Below are 25627 nucleotides of genomic sequence, written 5' to 3' on the forward strand. Positions count from 1 at the left end.
AAGTTCCATGGAAGAAAGGCAAAACATAGCTAAAAATAATTTTAAAGCTTTGTTGTTGTTGTTGTTGTTTAGTCGTTTAGTCGTGTCCGACTCTTCGTGACCCCATGGACCAGAGCACGCCAGGCACTTCTGTCCTCCACTGCCTCCCGCAGTTTGATCAAACTCATGCTGGTAGCTTCAAGAACACCATCCAACCATCTCATCCTCTGTCGTCCCCTTCTCCTTGTGCCCTCCATCTTCCCCAACATCAGGGTCTTTTCCAGGGAGTCTTCTCTTCTCATGAGGTGGCCAAAATATTGGAGCCTCAGCTTCACGATCTGTCCTTCCAGTGAGCACTCAGGGCTGATTTCCTTAAGAATGGATACGTTTGATCTTCTTGCAGTCCATGGGACTCTCAAGAGTCTCCTCCAGCACCATAATTCAAAAGCATCAATTCTTCGGCGATCAGCCTTCTTTATGGTCCAGCTCTCACTTCCATACATCACTACTGGGAAAACCATAGCTTTAACTATACGGACCTTTGTTGGCAAGGTGATGTCTCTACTTTTTAAGATGCTGTCTAGTTTAAAGCTTTACATTACCACAAAAAATAATTCCCACTATATGAAGTGTTAAGCATTACATTATGTTACCTGTAATAATACTGGATCAAGAGGATTGATAGAACTTCGATGAATCACACCTGCCAGGACACTACACAAATTGTAAGTATTCAGAAGGGCTTCTCTGATCTCATTATCTAAAACTAAAATATAAACATACACACATAGTCACTAGAAGCAACGCATCAAGAACAAAGGCAATTAGAAAATATTTCAGAAAATTTATAAAGCAAAATTTCCATCCAACAGCCAATTATATTTTAATAAAGAGTCTTTGAACCTATTTTTTTTTAATTTTCCTGAAATGTGCTGGGATATAAAGTAACTTAATTAAGCATATTAAGAAGAAATGCTAGTTGCTTCTATAGATCTAGTCTTACACACTGGAAACAAGTAAATTTCCATATTAAAACAAAAAGCCAGTTAACATATTTCCCCAAAGTCTGGCATATCTGCAATAAAATCTGCTAAAGTAATGTTGACATATCTCTAGCTTAACACTATATCGCTGCTCACTCAGCAGCATTCAAATCACCATCTCATTTATTTAAAAATATTTTTTAACCATTCATCAAAAGTTTGTGTAAGTATACAAAAGTGTGAATAGAATTAATTCAATACAACTTATAAATACAATGTAAAAATAAACAAATAAACAAAGTAAAATAAAAGATAGAATACACCACAATTCCAAAGGCCATGTAAAATTTAAAATGCTTGGTCAAATAGGAAGGTTTTCAACTAGCACCAAAGCTTGTAATTTCAGTGCCAGCCATGCCATCGTAAGGACGCCATTCCAAAGTTGTGGCACCATTGAACAAAGAGCTTTCTCCTTGTAGAACCACAACATACATATACTAAAGAGGGTACTTGGAGCAGAGCCTCTCCAGAAGATAAGACATGGGGGGGCTGCTATGGAAGGAAGCACTCCAGAATGTGGGTTCCAATTCTTACAGGGTTTTAAGGTAAAAGCATCAGCATCTTTAATTGGACTTGGAAGCAGATAGGCAATCAATATAGATCTTTCAAAATAGGTGCAATATGAACAGCTCTGGCTAAACCTGTCAAAATTCTAGCAGATGAGTTATGACCTTCCATAAACTCTTAAAAGGGCAGCCCCAACACATTACAGAACTCCAACCAGGCTAACAGAGTGGTAATCAGCATGGCAAAGCTATCTTGTCACATGTGGTGAACCAGCCATAGGTAATAAAAGGCACTCCAGGAATCAAGTGACAATGATGGATCAAGGAGTACTCCCACCCTGTATACCTGTTCCCATCCAGAGCAAGTGAATACCAATTTCCTGGACTCCAAGTACTACCCACCCACATCCATCTTGTTAGGATTGTGCTTCAGTTTATTGACCTCATCCAATGCATTACTAAGTACAGACACTGATTTTGTATTCCTGCTTTTCTTACAATAACTAACTTGTTGCATTCATGAGCTGCACAAAAGCAATAAATTTAATATTTAAAAAATGATTTTTTTAAAAAAAAATCCAGCCAAGAAATTTTGGTTATGACGATCAGAACACTCTACATTTTAGTGTGATGTCTAAGAAAGTTATACACAAAAGTATGCAAGAAATCAGAGCCAATCGTAAGTTTTACACTACACTTTATCTGTAATTATGAAGTATCTTGACCTATAAAGTATTAAACAGCTCAGGATATGCCACTCAAATGTATTTAAGGCTTACCCAGTTGAGAGAGCAAGCCTACCACATTCAGGGTTAACTGGGGGCTTGTATTTGGATCTTCAATGAGTTCCACTAAGCAGCATAGACATTCACTTGGTAAAATCTGGTTCGATGCAAAAAATCTTGTCAGCTTCAATCCTGAGATGACCTGGAAAAATGTATTTAATATGGTAACTACTAACTGAAGCTAAATAGTAACACTGAACCAAAGACTCCTTAAGTATATTGGAACTCTAGTGAATACACAGCAGTCTTCCACAAAGCTAAGTGAACTATTCACTTCACTGAAAGTGAGTACAAAGACATAGTACAGTATCCTTAACTTAAAATCAATAGAACTTAACAGGGCTTAATTTAGAGTGCGGCCATTCTTTTCAAAGACCATTCTTTGAAATAAGTACACAATCAAATACATACACAATAACTTACTATATGTTATGTCTTTACCATACTTCTAAAGAGAGTTCTATTAGTATAAACACACCAGAGCTAAATAACATGTTAACAGCATCTTCCAAAAGTATGACAGTTGAACAAAACTGACAGTTGAAAAAAATTGTCCTTGTGAAGAACACTTCAACCTAGATGCTTACAAAATTGAGGCTCTCAAGAAGTGGCTAAAGGTACCATAGTTTTTTCTCTGTATTCTATCAGATCTGCAAGAATTCTAACCTGAATACTGTATGCAGACAGAATTGGGGAGCTGGTGGAAATTCTACATAGATTTATTAACTACAATAAGAGTATTTTCAGACTTGTTCTATGCATTTTAATTAATTAAAAAAACTAACCAAGTGGCTTCCAACTGAAAATAGGCAATATAGACTCCAGTGCTACAAGAACTGCCAAATGCCTATGGATAAGCACTTTCTTCCATAGCACCCACTTTCCAGAGGGGGTCAAGGTTACAATTAAGCGAAATGTAGTTCAGATAAATAATGAATATTGATGTTCCCTATTTAAGATTTATCTCCTCCACCTTTCTGAACATCAAAAGGGGTTTGTAAACCAATATAAAATAAACAAACCAGAAAGCCAAAGCAATCAGAACTAGCACCTAAACAAAATTTCCCAAATCAGTTGATTCTGAATGCCTTTTTTAATACAAGTGTATACAGGCAACCATCTTAGACGTGTCTGATGTGTTCGACCATGCAGTATATGCAATTTCACTTAAATGTGTGGTGCTTTGGAACGTAACCGCTGTGTAAATTGGGAGTTGCCTGTATAGATTTATTTCAGAATGATCCAAGGGAGCCTCAGTAGAGATTAAGTTCCGTAAGTTTGGTGGTCCTCTCCCCTGTGACCACCTTCCATACCTCTGAAACAGAAAGTACACAGAGAAGAGTCTCCATAGTCAACCACAGTGTGTGACTAGGTTCAGATTGTGAATCCCACAGATCAGGGCTTTTAACATTTAGTGGGAAATTACGTAAGCCATTCCGAGTCCATAGAATACAGCAAGCTATAAAATAAAGTGCAATAAATAAAAGAAAAAGCCTGTGATGAGATCCTGAGTTAAGGGGTTTCAGAATCATATGCTCCTTACGATGTGGCATTATAGCCCTCATATGTTGCTGGACTCCAGCTAGATAAGTTTCAATCCACAGGTCAATCATCAGAGTGAAAATTCAGCTTTGCCTGGAGGGCCACTGGGACCCCATCCCTCCTTGAACAGCAGTGCCACACAGCACACATTGCAGTAACCACTACAAACACACTGCAACTAAACATGCTGTACAATTCCTTGATTGCATATGCATTCATAAGAATCTTTATTTGCAACAGCCACTAGCCATAGCAATAAAATGTAAGAACTTAACTATGCAAAATATATTTTGGAGGTTTGCATGAATAATCAAATAATATATCTTATTCTAATTGCCCCCGCCAAAAACCTTACAGTTTTTGCTGATGATTGCGTATGTATGGCAGCTTCCTTTGTTGTGAGCAGGCCTGTTATACCCCTGCCAACTAAGGAACCAGTAGAAATCAAACGGGGGTGTATTTCCCCTCCCCGCTTCCAATCTCCACCCCTACCTCTCACTTCTTTTTCAAATAATGTAGAAAACTGCAGTTTGGGTCCCCACGATCGCCAAATAGGGCTTACTGCCAGGTTAAGTTTGCAAAGGTTGTTTGCCTCGGCCGCTTTATTTGCAAGGCACTTATTCGCTGTGCGCATCGGGGTTTGTTTGTTTGTTGCAGTTGTTTTGCTTTCGAGAGAAAACTCCTAAAAACAGAAATCCCAAAGGAAAAGGGCCATTCCCAGCCGCTTCCGTCCACTCCCGGCCAGGCACCCGCGACCAGCCGAGCCGAGAGAACGGAAAGCCGCACACCGAGCAGGTCCGCTCGGCTGCTCTCACCTCCAGACTCCGCTGCAGTAGCGCTGCGTTGGGCGGGGTCCGCGCAGCCCGGTACTGGGAAGCCGCGAGGAGCAGCGACTTCATACAAGCCGGCGCGTCCATAGCGCTGGCGGCCCAGCCGCCTCCGCGGACCTTCCCTCGCAGCGCCTCAAATCCCGCCGTCAGAAAATCGTATTTGGCGCCTTGGCCGCCATTTTGACGCGAGGAGCCGCCCCCGGCGCAGGCCGGAAGCCCCGGTGCATGCCGGGAAGTTGGAGAGGAGAGCCGTTGAAGTCCTCTCGTCCCAGTCGAAAGGAGGAACGGAGGGGCGGGGGGAGGAACGGGGGCAACAAAACAATACACGAGACACCCCCTCGCAGCCTAGAAATCGATGCTAGACGGAGTGGGCGGCCGGGGCAGAGTTATTTCCGTCCGCGGCGGTGGTTCTTTCGCGTCGTGTGGCAAAGTAGCAGCTCTGTGGGAACCAGGGCGAGCTCGAGAGCGAAGCAGCCCTTCCCCCGGTGCATGCTGGGAGGGAAGGGTCACAAGCGGCGCTATTTTTGTCCTGTGGCTGCGGGTGAGGTGATGCTTTTCTCCTCGCGTGGGAGCTCTCGTGGCGGATGCGCACGCAAAGCCGGTCCGGGGTGGGCGCAGCTGTCCGGTAGGAAATGAAAGATAACAGCCGCGGAAGAAACGTGGCTGGACAAACATCACAACAAGCAGCAGTGAACTGGCCCGTTTCCTATTGTGCGTGCGTGTGTTGTGCCAATTTGGTTTGCGTGTTTACATCAAGATAGGGTGCTGCTCTGTGGCTCTCGTGCAATAAGCGCAACAGTGCATTGTAATTCCCCATGCATATACAGTACCGGTTTATTTAACATCTCAAAGGAATGGCCAGGCTACCTAGAAAAGGCAATCAGATCAGGCAGGAATGTCCAACAGGTAGATCGTTATCTATTGTAGATCACTGGCTCCCCCCAAAGAAGCTCAACAGCTTTGGCTCCCCTAAAAAAAGCTCAACATTTAACATTTTAGCCCTTTACCCCCCAAAAAACGGGACTTTCCTCCCGCCTCAAAAAATCTCAACAACTTTGACCTGAACCCCTAAAACACGGAGCTTTCCTCCTCCCTAAAAAAAGCTTAACTTTGACCTGAACCCCGAAAAGGGGGTAGATCACTGTCAGTTTTTAACTCTATGAGTAGATCGCAGTCTGTTCAGAGCTGGCCACCCCTTAGATAAGGCTTTATCAGGTATCCTGGCAGACAGAAGAGAAGCAACACACTCAAATTTCTGCTGGGGACCACCTGTTTCTGTGATGCATGTATGATGTTTTGGGGGGTGATCTTGAGCTACAGGGTAGGCAATTTCAAAAGTCTATATAAGAGCTTGCACCCCAATGTTCCAGGTTCCTTTCCTCCCTCCCTGCGTTGGGTGAGCGGGGAACCCTGTTGCAACAGTTTAATAAAGATTATGCTTACTCGCTGCTTTGCTTCTCAATATTCTCTGGTTGGCCTCTGTTATTTTCTCCTACCAATAGAGAAACTACATAAGGACTCTATATGGGCTCTTGGATACCTCATAAAGGAAAAAGGAGCAGGTTTTTCTTACAACAGTGACTTACTACATACAACTGATGAGGTGGACTCTAGTCTAAGGTTGCTGCAGTTTTTTTTCCTGCCACTATTTAAAATACCATTTCCCACTACTATATAAGGATACTCATCCAGGCCTGTGCTCAGTGAAATGAATGGTGGAAAACAAGAAGCATAAATAGAAACACTTAAATGTACCTCACAAACCAAAAACATCATGCAGAGATGTTCAGGACGGTGCTCCTTAATCTTCCCTGGAGATGACGGGGTTATTCATTTTTTGGAAATCCTCTAACGTTACAACAAAACACTGCTTCTGAGTGAATGTGGATGAAATGTTCTGCTAGCAGCTGTACAACTTCCTGCTCACATTTGCTGTCCATCTTATCTCTCCTGATCAGTTTTCATGTGTTGAGATTATTCTTGAAATTGTTGCACTGAACTTTGTTCTGATTTTGCCCTTTTTAATTCCAGGATGGAATTTGGTATTTGGTACGTTGATTGACCTGCAAGGTAGGTTTCTTCTCTTATCATTGCTTACTATCTTCATATAATCATAAAGAGGACATCTACAAGGGTCCTCTGGTGTTTGGTGAAGCCTAAGGCTAACCCTTTTGGCAGCCCCAAAGACACAGCTTCTGGCTCCTCTCCCTTGGCCAGTTAATCCACTTTCTATGTCTTGTTATTTCAGTTTCTGCATTCTTCTCTTCCAGATACCATTCCCATGGTCTTTAAAATTGTGTAGATGCCCTACATCTGTGGGGTTACTTCCATGGCTACCGGAACTCTTAATTTTGAAATTTTATTGTGCAGATGAAACTATGTATTGTTCTGACATGGTGGCTGTGTGACTTGGTGCTTACATAGCTACTTTAACTCTGTTCCAGCAGGAAGTATCACATTGGATCAGTTATGGTTAACCTAGGACTCTCCCAGTATTGTTGGATTCCAATTCTCATCAGTCCTAGCCAGCATGGCCAACAATCAGAGATAATTGGGGTGGGGGGGAGGAGAGTGCAGCAACATCTGAGCTCAATAGATGAACCAGCCTTGCCTGGGATAGTATGACTATAATAGGACTTATCTGGAGTAAATAAGTAGAGGCAGCCAAAATAGATATGAACTGCTATTTCCTGTGGGCACAGATAACTTTAAAGGGGTATTGACACGCTAAAACAACCAGCCACTATGAAAGTGCTAAATCCTGTGTAAGCTAGGTGCTAACATATTTTCCACCCACTTCTGACATTGTAATGTGTACAAAAGAGTTGAGTAAATTGAACAAGGAGTTTTGCTGTAAAAAACTGTGTTGGAAGTAAGCCTGATATACAGGAATGATAAGTACAATTATGACTTAAGAATTAAAATTCCAGTAAAATTAAGTTTAAAATATAATAATAGTAATCAGAACAACACAACTTAAAAGAGAGTAGCATAAAAGTAGAGCTAAAACAGGTCATATTAAAAACCCTGGGAAAATATAACTGTCTTTGCCTGGTATTAAAACAACATCAAAGTTGGTGGCACTTGAGAGATGTATGTTCAGGCATTGTGCATTAGTGCAACGGGGCTTTATTTCTTGCCATCTTATGGTACAGGTAAAGTGGTACAGGTGTCCTACAAGCTGAAAAAATAGGAGGAAAGCTGTTGTGTGCAAGTGAATCACATAGCACCATATAGTTGTAATGTATGAGCAAACAATGGATTTGGACATCTGGCAGCCTCAGATCATGAGCGTCCTAATATGGTACCTTAAACTGGTGTATGGAGTAGTTTTATTTATGTTTTACCAACTTAAAACAATTATGAATTTAATATGACCACAGGTTGCATGTTAAAATTGTCATGTAATATTTACAATTCTGGCTATGTATAGACTGGCTACATATAAACTGCTTTCCTTTTCACTAGAATAGGGGTATTGGGAACTTAAAGCTATTCTGAAGGAGAGACAGAGCCTTACTATCTATAGAAGGAAAAAGTCCTATTTTCTAAATGCTCTTACCTCCCTTAGGCCCAAGCTAGTCAATTAAGTGATTAAATTAATGAGACTGCAAACTGCGCTATGTCTATTCCAGAATGAAAATGCGCCTTTAAAGCACTAGCTTCTACAAACTCTTTTTTCTTTACTACATATAAGTAAAAGGGGGAAAGCTGAAGGGGGGGTTCAAAAATAGTTCCCAGAGTGTGCTATGCTTTTTAGCTACCTGCAAACACTTGCACCTAAATGTACATGTGTATTGCTGTAAAACTGGTTATACTTCTGGGGAGTAGTTTTGGCATTTCCGGGGTATAGCTTGAAGTCCTTTGGGAAGTAGAGTGGCCTCTGACCTGACTAGAGACTACAGTGAGACATTTAAAAATAATTGAACTGTGGACAGTGACAACTTTATAGTACTGTCTTTGAAAATTTAAAGATCCTTAACAATATAATTATAAAATTGCTGTGACTTCGCCAGGATAACAAGATACAGTTGAATCAAATTATCGTTTAGTATTTGATATATTGTTATGGATATCAGCAGTAACTCTTGCAGAGCTCTACGGTGTATATCAAACTTAATCCCCAATTATTTCAGTAGGATTTAATTGCAAGTAAATATATTTAGCATTACTCTGTTCAACATGCTGCTACTGATGCTAGTTGCGAATTGCCAAAATAAATAAGTGAAAATTTAAAAAATAAAAGCAACTGACACTTGTGTTCATGACTATTCACAAAGTTGAATGAAGAAAACAACTAAAGATTAAAAACTAAAAATTGTTACAGAATAAGCTTTTCTGGTCTAGAGTCCACTTCATAATTGATGTAGCAAGTTTAAACTTGAGTCCATGTAGGGCAGGCATAGTAAAACTTGGCCCTCCAGATGGTTTGGGGCTACAATTCCCATCATCCTTGACCACTTGTCCTGTTAGCTAGGGATGATTGGAGTTGTAGTCCCAAAACATCTGGAGGGCCAAGTTTGGCCATACCTGATGTATGGGATGCAATTAAACTTGCTTCTCTTAAAATGGAAACACCTTAAGCACTGCAGCTTTTATCGTGGCATAAGCTTTTGCAGCTCAGTTTCCATTTCATCAGGTCTATGAAGTGGTCACTTAAGTGGGCAGGTATAGGTACCACGAATACAGGAAGGAAAAGGAAGAGTGTTGGTTTTTTTGCTGGAGCAAGAGCCAAGCGAGCAAGAGATAACCATGTGGGCAGTACTATCTAGAGCACAAATGAAAACAAAATCCAGTCAAATGGACTATCCAGTTAGCAAGAGTGTGACCCACTCAAGACTAGTGTCTGTGTTGAGAGATGAAGCAAGTCATGAGAAATGTTCCCTCAGCCAATCACTCAGGTAAGACTTCAAGATAATCCTCAGCATCTTCATTTTCTGGGGAGGAAAAAAAAGCAAGTCATTTGATTACTGAGTACTGTGACGCTTATTTATCCCAGTTGCAAGTTGCTCCCTTCTAATTCCTCTTTTCCTGAGAAGGGTCCATCGAGGCGAGGCTTTTGCTCACAAAGTTTCAGCATAATATGTGCTTCTGCGAGCACATAATAATTTTGCCCAATTTGGGCTCATTCCTTCCACAAAGCTGCAATGGGAAAGGTGGAAATAAAGCCCAGTTGCTCAAGCAGAATAACACTTGTAGTTTATTAGATCCAAACCAAGTCAGGAAATATTTCCATTTAGACCAAGGGTGGTTAACCTCTGACCTTACAGATTTTACTGGACCATAGTTTACATATCCCCATTAGTTGCACTGGTGGGGGGCTAATAGGAATTAGAGTCTTAACAACATCTTATTTAGACTGTTCAACTGTTGCATCATTTTTTAATTCAATTTTGGTCCTTTGAATTGGAAGTAATGCAAATATCTAAACTGGGCATTTGTGATCTAAACTTGGACCAAATGGGGAATTGTTCAAACATTCACAGCATTTACTCCCTCCACTTGGCAAATATATTAGTAAAAATATTCAATAAATTACAACAAGGCAGGCAAAGGTAGCATGAGATATCTTTCCCTGCCAGTGATATAGCTTCGTTCCTAATTAAAGCAAAGGTATCACTCAAATTGTAAAATATTCTAATTCATTCCTTATCTAATGGGAATAGAGAAAAGTCATGATGGACAATGTTAATATGATGCACCCAGCACACTACAAAAAAGTTGACTCTTTCACTTAAAGAAGGGATGGAAACAATTCCAATTTCTTCCTCTTCCTTCAATCACCTGTTGCTCTAGTGATTCTACAACCGTCCTGGGTGAATGTTTACTCTGGTGAATGTACATATGGCTTCTGATTCCATTTTCAAAGTTCTGAAGGGTAGAGTCTAAATCCAACACCTCCGGGTCAAACATTTTATTTATAGATTAACTATTTAAAACAGGCTTTCCATTTTGAAAATGTTATAGTTCCTGAACAAACATATACCTTACTGGTTACTACAGTCATTAAAACATAGCGGCTCGAAAGTAGATAGAATCATTTGTACAACTGATACTGAATTCCTTGCTATTTATTGCTTCATTGTGGTGGGTTTTGGAAACAATTTCTAAAAATTATTTTATAGTAGAAAGATGGTAAATGAATGAAAGAAGTATGATCCAAAGCTCTTTTCGTGCAGCCTACGTGCATTTTAGTATTGGGCCATAAGCATTATGTATTCTATGAATCTTTACAAATTTAATATACAGCTGTGCTGCTATAATTTTAAAACAAAAATTAAAACCTGTATCCAGTGCTGGTCATATGCTAGTGGAAGAGACTTGCACAGTGGAATTTTCCTCTTTTAAATGCCTCTAAATAAGCTCCAAAGGGTTGGGAGAGTAGATTATGGGGGAGCAGATTTTAGGGGCTGCAGATTGAAGAAGTGCACAAGTGGAAGTCTGATCATGCTGTATTTTATTCCACTTCACAGATATTCTCAAACTGACATTTCAATAGCTCCAATGACTTGAATCACAAATTCCTTGACCTATCCCATTTTGCATTCATTCTGCAGCATTTGCAAATAGAAGAACAAATCATTTATTACCTTTATTCATTATTTAAAATTTCATCTTCCTTACCTAATGCATATTTTTCAAAGCCATATGTGAAAAGGAATGAACATAACATAATGTGTAAATCAATTTTCATTGCTTTATTAGTAGGAATACCCACAAAGAAAAGACCAGGTAGAATACATCCCTGTTGGGTATCTCTTGATAGAGTAAGATTGGATTATATATGCTCATTTGTTGTTACTTTTGCTTTGGGATTGGTTAAAGCTATCCAGTTCTAAATATTGAATCATAACAAAACTCCAAAACTTGAAATAGAAAAGGGCACTCAACATTATCAAATGCTTTTTTCAGTGTCTAAAAAGAGCAAGAGTCTCTTCTTTAGCGGGATTCCCTTGAACTGCAGTCCTGTTCAAACTTACCTGGAAGTCTCATTGAGCACAATGAGAATTACTTCTAAGTAAATGTGTATAAACTGTGTATAAAATATGGCTAAAATCCAATACACATTCAAATCGGGGATGGGGATGGAATTCCAGCTGAACTTAATGAGTCCTAATTAAGAGTAAACATGTCTGTGATTCCATAAATATATTATTTCCCCTACATTATCTGTATCCTCTTACATATAAAGCTAATTGTTCTAATTATTTTATAATAATTATTTAAGAGTGATATTTTTCTGTAAGAAGTAATTTAGAGACAAATTCTTACCTTGCTTAAATGTAGGCTATATAAACTTCTATCCAAAAGTTCTTTTTTTTTTAAGATTTCATTTACAGTACCTCTTAATGCCTCAGTCAAAATCTTCAAAGACTTTGGAATAGCTGATTAGACCAGTTAAGCTGAGAGCAGTGCAGTATAATGATTAGAGTATTGGACTAAGCCCTGGGAAACCAAGATTTTAGTCCCCACTCAGTCATTGAGCTCATTGGGTGACCTTGGACCAGTTGCTGTCTCTTAGTCTAACCTAAATCATGTTGTGAAGTGAAAATGGGGAGAGGAAGAACAATGTACACCACCTTGAACTCCTTGGAGAAAAGGTGGAATTTAAGTATAATAATCAGATCCAGGAATTTTATGGTGCCTCACTGTTGTTGCAACCTTTTTTATTTCCTCTTTGGTAACTAGTGAATCTAGTTCTTTAGGCTCTGAAGCTGTCAGTTTTGTGATTTTTATTAAAGTAAACTTTTGTATATGTGATTGATACTACTTTTTATATAGAGATTTGAAATAATTCCTCTGATATGTCATCATATAGCACCTTTAAAGCTGTTGACTACTTCAAATAGGACATTCTTACTATGTTCTATTTTATAGCTCTAATTGAATTAAATAGACCATTGACATTGAGCAAACATGCATAATTTTGCATATGAATTATGAGAAAAAGCCTATGTGTTTTTAAATTCTGTACTCACATTTTAAGGATAGCCATTATCTCCTATGTGTGAGATCAAGGATATTATCTGTTCTAAGATGGTACCTGCTGGCCTTGGTTTTAGTGAGTATCAATTAGAATCTGCTGCTTGATTGAAACTTCCCTTTTTACTCAGAAGGTTTAATTGCTTAATTGACACAGCGCTGCTTTCAGAACCTCCTAAACTATTCTATGCTTTTAATGTCAAGTTCCATGGAAATTCATGAAGGGCATATCTGTTAATACAGTGGTATCTGGTTAAGAACTTAATTCGTTCCAGAGGTCCGTTCTTAACCTGAAACTGTTCTTAACCTGAAGCACCACTTTAGCTAATGGGGCCTCCTGCTGCCACCACACGATTTCTGTTCTCATCCTGAAGCAAAGTTCTTAACCCAAGGTACTATTTCTGGGTTAGCGGAATCTGTAACCTGAAGCGTCTGTAACCCGAGGTACCACTGTACATGTTTTCTTATATTATTATTTTATATATTTTTCCCCCTCTGATTTTTTTAAAAAAACATATCTATTATATTTTAACCCAACTCTGCCTCCTCAAAACTCAAAGCAGATACATGGTCCCCTTACCCCAATGTTCCAAGTCATGGGTACATTGTGGCTGAGAGGAGACTTGTGTTTAGGTTTAGGTCTCCAGAGTGCTAGCTGTGCACTCTTAAACTACCATCCCACACCAGGCTTGCTTTATCATTTTTAAAAAGATAGAGCATTGTGATAGTAAGGGCCGCTCAAGCTGTTTGAGAGTGGAACAGTCTCCTTCGAGAGGTTGTCGGTTCTCCTTCCTTGGAGATTTTTAAGCAGAGGTTGGATGGTCATCTGTCATGGATGCTTTAGCTACGATTCCTGCATTGCAGGGGGTTGGACTAGATGACCCTTGGGTCCCTTCCAACTCTATGATTTTATTTATAATCAATCCTCTACTGCAGAGTTTATTGACCTTTCCCATTACAGATCATGGTAATATTCAATGTTAGCCATACCCAGAATAGACCCATTACAATCAATGGTCTTTAAAGTCTTGATTTCATTGGGTCCACTGTGAGTGAAACTTAATTGGCTTTCATCCCATGTTGTTTCACTACTTTTGTTAATTTGAAAAAAATATATATACCCGTAATTTTCCTGCATTACAAGAATTGTTATACAGCATAGTATTAGTAGTATGTCATTCTTTTCTGATTATTATTATGTGGGTCTCTTACCAGGAATCAAATATGCTTCACCTTTAGTGACGTAGACGGTCTGAGATCTTTGGGATGTTGTAGGTCTATTTACTGGATAGCGCAGGTTGCTTACTAGCCCTTGATTTGGTTTCTCATAAGTAGCAATTAAATCCTTTAAAGTTCTGAAGTCCTGTTTTGGAGCACCCTCAGAAGTCTGCAAAAGAAGTAGATTGTTGCCACATTTTCATTTGATTATACTATTTGTAAACTGCTGTTCCTCACAAGAGCGAAGATTAATTAATTTCACTGAAATGGATAACTAGAATAGTACTCTCCTTCCTTGGAGGTTTTTAAGCAGAGGTTTGATGGCCATCTGACATGGATGCCTTAGCTGAGTTTCCCGCATTGCAGGGGGTCAGACTAGATGGCTCTTGGGGTCCCTTCCAACTCTACAATTCTGTGATACTGTGAATATGAAACTGATACATATTGTGCTCTTGGCAGAGTTCCATCCCGCTGAAAATTAAGGTCATGGTGGCCACCAACTGTTAGAATGAATGAATACCCCCAAAATAAGGTCATCCAGAGACGTAGATTTTTTTAAAAAGTAGTTAAATAAACAAAAAGGTTAAGTAAGGTGGCATATGCGTCTAGTAGGACCTATTAAGTGCATATTTATTACATTATTTTACTCTAGATGTAGTCGTTTTCTTACCCAATAAACACACAAGATGTATCTGGCTGTACTTTTGAATCAAATTGTAGGTTTCAACGGAAGCCTCATAAAGTTCAACGAAAAAAGCAGAAGACCCAGTGGATCAGTTCATTCTCTAGTCAGACTGCAACCACTACTATGCTATAAGATCCACTATCCTGTAATATTACGTATGAGCCTGTTCTACTGATGAAGCCTAGCACGGTGAAACAAGGCTAATATTCAGGAAATCCTTGTCTTAGACTCTGTGAAAGGATTCTGTGGAACTGTAACAACCCTTCATGTGGATTATTGGACTCTTTGAACAGACAGGTGGAATAGATACTTTTACATGTATGGACCTTATGCATGAACTGACTAGAGAATGAACTGATCCGCTGGATCTTCTGCTTTTTTTTTATGAGGCTTCCGTTGAAATCTACAAATTGATACAATGAATAATATACCTTATTTATTCAAAAGTACATATTGAGTATGTTTCATGTAACCATAGGTTTGTTGTTGTTGTGTCGTTTTCTTACCTGCATCATAAAGTGTCCGTTATGTTTCCTGAAGATTCGGTAAGTGTAGATAATCTGTTCATAGCTGATTTTTAAATAGGAAACAGACACATTAATAAATAATTGCCTTATTTGTCAAATTGCTGTAATAGTCATATATGTCAAAGAGTCATTAGGTCTGTAAATCCTACCCAGTTCATTCAGAGAGAAATGGTCATGTGAGCTACCACATTATGCTAGAGGAAGACTGCCATTCATGCTGCTAGATTTCTGGTTATCTCTTATGAGCTGAATGGAATCCCTGCTATAATTAAATTTGTATAGCACTTCAAAAGAAATAGATGTGTTCCAAGTAGTGTGTACATGAACTCTCTTCTGATGGTATCTGGGGTTGTTAGCAATAATTCTGGCTTTCTGATAAGGAGATCAGAGATTGCACTAGTTTTGCCTAGTTTTGTCCAGCAAGCCGTTAAGATATGTCTTCAGTGTGAGACAAACAAATGTTATTTTCCTACAACTCAGAAACAACAACTAACAAATCAGAGTAATCATGTTTGGGAAACGGTGTAAGTTCGATACAGCAGAAACTATAAATATAACTTGATTTCCAGTAATATTTACGACGATGAGGTTTCTTGTACTGATTGAGATCAACAGTCCATTGTGATCAATACTACACTTGCCATCATTCATATGTGATAACTGGTTTTATTATGTAGATCACTCCTCTGGATGTAAACCTGCACATCTAAAAAGACTCTGCTCCTACACCACAAAAACATTGGAGAAGGTATGGTGGAGAATAACGTACCAATATATGGGTGAGAGATGAAATCTGTAGCTTACTAGTTGAAAAACTTGCTGATTTAAAGATTTTTTTGTGAACATTGTGCGTGTGGAGGGGTTATAAGTACCGTTTACTATGAATATGTAAAGAGACAATTGATTTACCAAATATTTAGAGTTATGGCTTCGATAATTTGAAGAAATTAAAATAGATTTCTGACAAAAATTGTGCCAATATATATTTTACTGTATATGTACATTTTACAGCAAAAGAAGTACTTTGATCTGAGCCAGACTCTAAATGCAACTTACAATCAAAAGCAGAATCATTTTCATGTGCACATACCCCTGGGATTACATTTATATCCACCTAGATGAACTTCTTTGATTTCTTAAAATCAGGGGGCTGTTATCTCTCAAAAATTCCAAACATAATAAAGATTGGACCCAATCCATAGAAAGTTGTTTGTAAGCCCCATTGATATCTGATAACTGAAGTGTAGTTAGGTTTCTCTGAACTGAAGCTATTCTCTCCAAAAGAAAAGCAAGATAACTAGTTTAAATGAAAAGGGAAATACTTACAAAACACAAAGGCACAAGACTCCTGGAATACTCTCACTGTTTCGTATTAAAAAGCTCCCATTTTTTCCTGTTTTGCTCAGTAATTTTTCACAGTCGTCTTTAGTTATAGTTCCGTGGAAATACTGCAGTTCCATTTACCTATGAAAATGTTTTCAGATCAATTATTAAAGATTTAGATCAAAAAGAGGATCTGTTCTTTACCTAACTAAAGCCAACCTGTTGAGCACAGATGTTGAAACTGGCACAGCGCCTTTATGAAAGGCTTTCAACTGTGTTGATTCAGTTCAACAACGTGATTGTTTTTTCCCCTATGCAAAACCTAGGAAACAGCACAGGAAATGTAAAACTGATAAATGGATTAGTCGTCACCAGAGCTCTTTAAACAAAGAACTTTACTGGGTTTCTTAGTGGTTGGTTGTGGGGGAGAAAGGTGAAGATTGAATCATTTCTTGAAATATATTTATAATCTTTTGTCAGCATGATTAAGATGATTATGAGCTACACAAAGATATGCTTATTCAAAAGGATTTTGTGTGTGTGCGCGCACCCAACAAATGATCATCTGTCAGAAATGGAAGGGGCTGGATACACTTATTTGGCAAAGTGAACAAGGGTCATTGGTTTTGTCTTGCAAGTACAATCCAGTCCAGCAACTGAAATAGTGTACATGGCAATTGGTTTGTGATACATTGCTCCAAGGAAGGACAACTGTTCCACAGCAAACTCTTACATGTGAGATTCAAAACACAGGAGATCCAATTACCTGAAAACTGCTCCACAGGATTTCTCCTGCAATGTTGGGGTGCTAGGCTCAAGATTTTGTTCAGCCACGTTTTACTCAGTGGCCTGTCAGTTCCAGTTCCCCCTAGCTCAATAATGCTCCTATTTTATCAATCTCACAAGCAAGTTGTGAAGGCAGAATACAGGAAGCATTATAGAGCAATGTAAAATGTAACATTAGAGTGGGGATCAACATTTCTTTATGTTTGATGTTGCAACAACCCTATGTTATAGTCCTCTCTTTTTTCTCTCCCTGTAGATGGAGATCTGTGGCTAATTTTTATTTGACTCTTCTGTATCAAATGAATAAACAGTAAAAAACACACACGCAAGTGCCAAAGGTTGCACGGTGTGCATTTTATTATTCTGTTACAGTAAGCTCAAGAATGTATTCTTGCATATTTTAATTCAGCGGGTACTGATTCATCCAAAACTATCCAGTACAGAAATTACTGAGCTGGGATTTTAAAAAATTCATTGATTTCTAAACCAGATACTTAAAAGGTGCCACTTTACACAGTAGATCTACAGTGTCAAATGTGCCACCTATTCTCATTGTTGATTGTCATCTATATCAGTCTCCTCCATTTCTGTCTTTTTTTTGTCTGGAACCCTTTTGCTGGTGTGATCAAGGGAGAATTTTTTAGATAGCTGAGAGGGAGGAGGTGATAATGGTCTCCCCATAAGTCCCTTTCCTACGGGCAAAAAAACCATACTGATTTTTATGCAAAAAGTTGTCTAGCTCTAGGCCACATTTCCATATTCATTCCCACCACTGATGGGTCTTCTCACTAATATGGTCACGGTGATAGACCACTGCAGGTTAGGTACCCCAGCATACTGAGTACTCACATACAAGGAAATATGCATGCATCTGCTTGCCAGATGTTTATCGCCACCAACTTTGACAGCACTGATCACCTTTGAGGAGTACAGAAGGGCAGTGGGCCCATTCACATGGCCTGCCCTCTGATGAAACCCGATTATGTGTTCCTGAATGATCTGGCGGATTTTCCAGCAGAGAAAGTTGATGGCTCTGTTGAAAGCCTGGTTTCAGTATGGAATGGTGAGATGGAATGGGCGGTTTACACAGTATCTCCCAAGCATCCTCTGGTGTTGTGGAGCCCAAGTGATTCCTTGGTATTTGGGGGGAGTTTCAGGTTTTGAAGCAAGCCAGATCAAGACTGCAACATTAGTGGCATAAGTCTCACACCAAAGCTGACCAAACACTGGTTAGTGCATGTAATCCTGCCCGCCATGTGGCAGTGTCAGGTGTGAAGATGGCTCATTTTGCAGCTTGCATTGCATCCTCTAGGAGCCATCCAGCAGAGTTATTTTGGATGTTCCAGAGATTACTGACCCCCTCTGTAATTTCAGTGCTGTAATTTCATATAATCCTAGAATTGTAGAGTTGGAAGTGATGCCAGAGGTCATCTAGTCCAATCCCCAGCAATTCAGGAATCCTAACTAAAGCATCCCTGGCAAGCGGCCATCCAACCTCTGTTTAAAAACCTCCAATGATGAAAAGTTATTCCTGATGTTTAGTCACAATCTCCTTTCTTGCAATTTGAATCCATTGGTTTGTGTCCTCCCTTCTAGAACAGCAGAAAACAAGTTTGCTCCATCTTCCATGTGATAGCCCTTTAGATATTTGAAAATGGCTATCGTATCACCTCTGAATTTCCTCTTTGCCAGGCTAAACATGCCCATCTCCTTCAACCACTTCCCACAAGGCTTAGTTTCCAGATCTTTTCTAATCTTGGTTGCCCGCTGCACATGTTCCAGCGTTGAAATTTACCACAATTCATGCAGCTTTCTTCAAAATTCTTGGAGATACTTTGCCCCCTCCAACTCCAGCTCCAAATTGGCTTAAAATAAAATTTCATGACAATGTTAACATTCAGTTGTATTTATTGCAAAATTCGTATCCTGCCAAGTAACTGACTTTTGCAGCAGCTAGTACTAATTTAAAATAGGAAATTAAAAATACAAGAATTACAGATACAGGTAGGTAGCTGTGTTAGTCTGCCGTAGTCGAAACAAAATTAAAAAATTCCTTCCAGTAGAACCTTAGAGACCAACTACGTTTATTATTGGTATGAGCTTTCGTGTGCATGCACACTTCTTGTGTAAACTGCAAACAAGAGAGAGCGAAAAGGCATGAAAAAGCAATGCAGCTGTTCTCCAAGTAATATCTTGGCCTGCTTTCTTGACCACAGAGGTATTTCTAAATGAGTAGCCAGCCAAAGGAAAAGGCCTAGTTGCCTCCCTTGCGAGGGTGGAGTGGATCAGGTCACAGAGGCCAAAGATGACAAGTACCCAGGTTCTACTCAAGTCAACTTTCTGGCAGCAACTGCAAGTCAACCTGACACCAGGGATCTTGAGGTTATGAAACTGGCATTGTTTTTGTGTGCATGTGTGAGTGAAGTGGTTTTGCACAGAGAAAGCCTCCCGTCTGCCAGCGTAGTTGCTAAAGCCATTTCCATCAGTGAGCTGTCAACATATAGTTTCCTGTTCCCCTCTGAGAGTCTGATTAAGCTCTTAGAGTTCATCCTTGCCTGTTTTACTCCATGCTGTGCACCTGCATGAAGCTGAAGCCGGGAGTTATTTTACTGCTTGGTGAAAAATAAGCAAAAGCCTGTCACATCAGTTTTTCATGCTGAAACGATCCAGCAAATTGCCTTCCTTGCTCAGAAAGCCTGCTTGTTCGTGATCTTTTGTAACACAAAATGTCACTCAAACAGTTACCACTGCCCCCTGTCCCTGTCAGAATATCAGGACTGTTCTATACAAAACTATCATTGTTTGATACATTATTCTGTAATGCAGATATATTGGAATGTCCCCCAGGAGCAGGCATGTACAGGATATATCCCTTGCTGAGTTTTTTTTTCATGAGATTTTTGTCATGAGGAAGAAATTGTACTTTACTGTTATGGGCTGTTGCATTTTACTTCAGCGGGAATGCATATTTTCTAGGCTTTGTTTAAACAGACGGTTGGTACAAACTGTTGCATATAATATCAGATGCATATTTTCACTTGTCTGTTCAATGTGGATTATAGGGGTAATTTGGAAGCCTAGCAAATGCTGAGAGTTTCAGCTATCAAGGCAATGAAACGCCATTGTGGAAGTGAAAGATGGCACATATCTTGGCTTCAGGGGTTCTGTGACACTGAGTGGAGCATATGATTGACAAGTGGAGACTGTATCTTGGGATAGCCAGCCTGGAGACAAGCAGTTTTGATGTGGTACAAGGAAGAAAGGCCGCTACTCAAGAGTAAGATTCTCCTGAGAGCCTGGTTGAGTTTATGGACTGATTCATCCAGGGCTATTGGATTGCTCCAATAGGGAATATGTTAGTTTCCTGCAACTTATGCATTGCATTAACTGTCTTTTCCATCTTGGTGAACTATTTTCTTGTTTCCTAAACCTGGGGTTGCTTCTCTTTATTTTAACACCTTCATGCCTGGAAGCCTTAACCTATTCTACCTTGCAAAGCTTCAGAGGAGCTCAGGAAGGCTGATCGATGAAGGGGAAGCCTAGGAGAAAACCCACCCCTTTATCCAGGGGCAGCAAATTCTTTTAAAGATGGGGCTGAGCAGAGGCGTACACTCTGTGCTACCCAGGAACAGGCTTCCTCAAATGGCAGGAGACCTAGGGGGGCCGAGAGGTGGCTGCCATTCAACCCAGACTTTGAGTGAATGAGAATCTTTTGGAATCGTGTGCCATACTCTTCTTTCCAATAAAAATCCAAGACATGTAGTGAAACGGTTTTGACCGCATTCTCCCTTTCAGAACTTCAGGGGACCACCCCCTCCTCCTGCAGTATGCTTATATTCCAAGCGGTGGCGATATATCTCAATCTTCCAGGCCACTCCACCACTGACGTACATGTTGAAATTCTTCTACAAAGGAGTTATTATTCTACAGAGTGTAGCTTAGCTCAACAGGGCTAGGAGGCTGCTGTTGTGAATTGACACAGTGTTTATCTTGCATACTTCTCACCTTTCAACATATTGCCTCCATTCACCCTCCACAATATCTGAAACCCACTGCTTGTTGTTTTCTGCACCCTCATGCACTGTTGGTGTTGTTGATTATAGCCTCTTGAAACCTTTAGATGGCACTGTAACTCTGCCTAATGCAAAGGCACAGGAAGCAACAATATCAGTTTTAAAACGTTCCTGTCCCCCAGCGGATAAAGAAATCAAAGCCACTCAGTGATATGCTTCTAACTCCTGATATACTGTTCCGTATTGGGCAAGTACTGCAATCATTTGAGTTATATATTATTAATAGGATTTTGTGCCACGATACTCATGTATGCTTGATGGAGAATTTGGAAGCAATGCCTGAGCGATGAATAAGAGCATAATTGTTGGTGCGTGAATAAACAAGCAATTCACTTCAAGGAAGTGTGCAAAAAACGGCTAATATTTCGTTTTCATCTTAAGATCAAAAGTTGGTCTGTGTTGAGCAGCAGAGTTCATAACCATATGTTCCATTCAGGGTATTGGGCGGGGCTGTCCCCTGGTGCTGAGTGCAGGGCAAAAGGACATTCTTCAAATTCTAGAGAACCTCTTAATATAATGCTCCATATTTATAAGCTATCTTACACAGCATGCTCACCTCCAGAATTACTTTGCTTCCCCAAGTAGAAGAAGGGAAAGGAGTAGACTGTGATTTAGAAACCTGTTATCTTATACAAGAGCGAGGCTCACCAGTGCATCTTCCTTCAAGGAATGGGATTGCTGGCTGCGACTGATGGGATTCTTAGACTAAAACGCTGGGTTGGTTCTCAATGACTAGGCTCGTTTAGAACAGGAGGCAGGATTAAGCCCCACACCAAGTGTGGTCCAGTACTAAAATGTAACCACTGCGACTAGTGGACAATCATTCATGGAGTGCTGCAGATTGGCACTACACAGGCAAAACGTCTACATTTTCAAATTCCCACACCCCCTTTCAGAAAAAGAACAGAGAGCAGTATAAGCTTCCCATCAGTCATTTCACTCTTTGATCGGATGTTTACCAAAGCAAGTAAGCAGTACTGATGAAATAATGCTCCTGCTGCGATGTCATCAGGAGTGTTTCTGTAACAGCCCCATGGGAACATATATTGCTATCTAATTAAGGCTTATTTTTCAGCTATCAGACAGACAAATTTGTTTCTAACTGCAGCTAGCTGCTGCTGAATCGGAAGCCTGTGAGATTTAAAATGAATTATATGCTACAGAAAGGGGAAGAGATAATAGGGAAGATCCAGTGCAATATCACACAGACATAGCTTCCTTAAACTGTGAACCCAGTCCAGAGAAATGCTGCAGTCATGTTCAGATTTACATGGGAAATACTCCCATCGGATTCAGTGAGGCTTACTTCTGAGCAGACATGTCTAGAGTTGCACTCAAAGTTGCATTGCTGTTGGCATCAGGGGACATCTTCATCATAGCTAACTTGTCCCATTCATTTCAATGGAATTCAAGGTCCATTCATACTCTGGCTTGGGGCATTTGTCTCTTGTATGTGACCCTGATCTTTCTTGAAAATGGGCATCATATAGTCATTCACTCAGAAGAACCAGAGTTTTGTGGAAAGTGCATTTGCTTACTATTCACTCAGCAAAGGAAAAGGACCTTTCGTTTTCGGTATTTATGTTTTCTTGTTGACAACAAAGGAAACTGCCTTATACCAGGTCATATTATCTGCACATCTAGATCAGCATAGTTGCTTCTTGAATGGCAACAGTTCCCCAGGGTTTCCAACAAAGAGTGATTTCCCCAATCACTACCTTACCCTTCTCACTCGGGTTGCAGGTCCAACCCCCTGCCATACAGGAATCATATCTGAAGAACCCCTGACAGATGACCACCCAAATTCTGTTTACAAATCTCCACTGAAAGTGAGTCCATTACCTTCTACTGTAGTCCATTCCACTGTCAGGCAGCTCTTACTGCCAGAAAGTTCCTCTAAATGTTGAATCAGAATCTACTTCCTTGGAATTTTAAATCCATTGGTTCGTGTCCCAACCACTGGAACAGCAGAAAACAAGTTTGTTCCATCATCTACCAGCCCTTCAGATATTTGAAGGCGGCTATCATATCACTTCTCAGTTTTCTCTTCTCCAGGCTAAATGTCCCCAACTCTCTCAACCATTCCTCATAAGGTTTGGTTTCCTTGATCATCTCCCTTGAATGGTTGTGGGCTCTCCTCCCTTGGAGATTTTTAAGCAGAGGTTGGATGGTCATCTGTCATGGATGCTTTAGCTGAGACTCCTGCATTGCAGGGGGTTGGACTAGGTTTACCCTCAAAGTCCCTTCCAACTCTACAATTCTATGATCTTGGTCACCTTCCTCTGCACACGTTCCAGCTTGTCAATATCCTTCTTAAATTGTGCTGCCCAGAACTGGGCACAGTACTCCAGGTGTGGTCTGACCAAGGCAGAATAGAGTGGGACTATTCTTTCCCTTGATCTGGACACTATGCTTCTGTTGATGCAGCCTAAAATAGCATTAGCTTTCTTTTTCTTTTATTTCTGGTGCATCACACTGTTTCCTTTATGGAAAAATAATAATCACATTTTAGAAGTGTCCAACACACACAGTAAAAATGCCTATGATTGGGCAGGCTTCATCCACTCTGAAGGGGCTACTGTGCCTGCAAATTTCATCCACTTCCATCAATAGGAAAAAAGTTAAAGCATAAAAATTAATTTAAAAATCCCTAATAGTAAAAGTGTTGAGAGGCATGAAGGAGACCAGTTAGGCTGCCTCTGAATTGGCTATTTTATAAAGTGCTGAATTGTGTGAAGCAAATCTTGTACTCCAGGGAACACCCTTAGAAGTTGATAAACTTTTTTGAAAAGACAAATTACACAGCACTATTTTACAATTGGATCATCCTTTCCTAATATTAATGTCCACAGTCAAGTGTGATAACAAACCACCACAGTTCTGCTGCTGACTGTTTCTGTGCAAATGCTCATTAGATCCATTACCTAATTAGCTAGCACATTAGCACTGAAAGCCTTTTGTGTACATATGCAATACTTTATGTATAATGGTTGTGCAAGGCAAATTGGAACGATGTCATATCTGGGCGATTTTCCTAATTAAAAGGCTTTCTATAACCCAAACATTGTAATTGCTGTGTATTCACAATGTGGTCTCTATGACTATTCTTTTTTAAAAAAAATCTGTACATCCACAAAATGAAATTCCAAATGCTTTAATTGAGACAATTAATGCCTTAGGGAGGCCAACCACTAGAACCCAATCCCCTAGAACAGATGTGTGGTGCAAGGTAGAGGACATACATACAAGACTCAAATATAGGCTGTGTACACATTACTGCCTTACATTGCAGCTAAATTGTTCATTTGCTCAATTCACATCAAAGCCGATTTCTAGGGGAAACGTATAAAAGCTCAGTATTCCCCAAAATTGACAGTGTAAAAACGGAGCACGCCTCAACATTCCATTGTTGCACTCATAACCTTGTTTTAAGGTGCCTTTTAGCTCCTAGCTTTCATATCTCAGTTTCTAACACTGGGGCTGGGCCTCTTTAAACATGCTCAGTGTGATATCAGCTCTTGTATAACATTCAGTCAATTTGGCCATTGGTAGGAAAAGGGATAAAATCATTCTACCCTGTGTCAACACTTTTGAGAACATAACACAATGGTTTTGCTCATCTCTGTATTTGTTAAAATGTTTTTCACTTGTACAAATATGACTTTATTTTGTGCTCACAAGCAATTGTTTCTAAGTCATTCAACAATGGGTTAACTGGAACACACCAACATCCTTATTTGGACATGTACTACGAAAGCTGACTTTCAGTACTGGTTTCCTGTTTTCGATTCGTATCTAACTTCCGTCACATAAAATCTCTTTTTTTAACACCTTCATGCAGATTTTGGGTTCTAAGTCTAAAACGACTTAGAATTACTATTTAGAAAACAACCCAATCTCAGCCAGAACTCTTGATGAATGGAGTTCTGCTCAAAACATTATTACAAAGTAGATCAGCGTCATATCAGCGCGTTGAAGTTTTTATTGCCTTTCCATTTCAAATAATGGTTCCCTTGTCACAAGGGCTTAATAGAGGGCATCTTTTAGCTTGACAGCATGATTGATATAATCTGCATCATAACTCAAGAACAGATATGCAAATCAGAAATATTTCTTGAAGCAGTGAACTGGCATCTAGTCTGCAGGATGAAGCCTGTGAATACACGGCCATTTGCTGTTTTGCCAAACGCAATAGTTCTTTCGGATTCAGGGGCGATAACACTAGTGGAGAGTAGTTCTGTCCTTTTATTAAGTAGCAAGCTTGAATACAGAATAAATGGCAGTGAAACAGTCTTAAAGCATAAAAACAGAGCACAGACAAGATAAAATACTTTCCCATTCACTTAT

At 39.7% G+C, this 25627-nt stretch overlaps 2 protein-coding genes across 3 annotated transcripts in view; both read right to left on the reverse strand.

Annotated features, from left to right (window-relative positions):
* CIP2A (cellular inhibitor of PP2A) overlaps window positions 1–5173 on the reverse strand; it is a 28069-nt gene extending 22896 nt beyond the window's left edge. For both annotated transcript variants that reach the window (XM_053386283.1, XM_053386282.1), the window contains exons 1-3: window positions 4671–5173; window positions 2308–2455; window positions 633–745 (exon numbers count right to left, since the gene is read on the reverse strand). In XM_053386283.1, the coding sequence (XP_053242258.1) occupies window positions 633–745; window positions 2308–2455; window positions 4671–4772 (363 nt within the window). In that variant the 5' untranslated portion in view covers window positions 4773–5173. The remainder of the gene's footprint in view (window positions 1–632; window positions 746–2307; window positions 2456–4670) is intronic.
* A 3278-nt stretch (window positions 5174–8451) lies between these two features.
* On the reverse strand, window positions 8452–17195 carry LOC128412838 (SH2 domain-containing protein 1B-like). The gene is made up of 4 exons (XM_053386284.1): window positions 16425–17195; window positions 15078–15141; window positions 13881–14055; window positions 8452–9622 (listed from the first exon to the last, which is right to left on the reverse strand). The coding sequence occupies exons 1-4, from the start codon at window positions 16556–16558 to the stop codon at window positions 9579–9581; spliced, it is 417 nt and encodes a 138-aa protein (XP_053242259.1). The 5' UTR covers window positions 16559–17195; the 3' UTR covers window positions 8452–9578.
* Between the last annotated feature and the right edge of the window lie 8432 nt (window positions 17196–25627).

The sequence above is a fragment of the Podarcis raffonei genome, chromosome 4 (genome assembly GCF_027172205.1).
Source record: "Podarcis raffonei isolate rPodRaf1 chromosome 4, rPodRaf1.pri, whole genome shotgun sequence".
Taxonomy (NCBI): Eukaryota; Metazoa; Chordata; class Lepidosauria; order Squamata; family Lacertidae; genus Podarcis; species Podarcis raffonei.

Excerpts from the sequence above, each read along its gene's own strand:
- LOC128412838 (XM_053386284.1), bottom strand. The coding sequence starts at position 16,558 with ATGGAACTGCAGTATTTCCACGGAACTATAACTAAAGACGACTGTGAA. Across the intron at positions 15,142-16,424 it reads GTCTTGTGCCTTTGTGTTTT|CTATGAACAGATTATCTACA; the intron begins GTAAGTATTTCC and ends TTTAAAAATCAG. Across the intron at positions 9,623-13,880 it reads TGAAGCATATTTGATTCCTG|AAAATGAAGATGCTGAGGAT; the intron begins GTAAGAGACCCA and ends TTTCCTCCCCAG.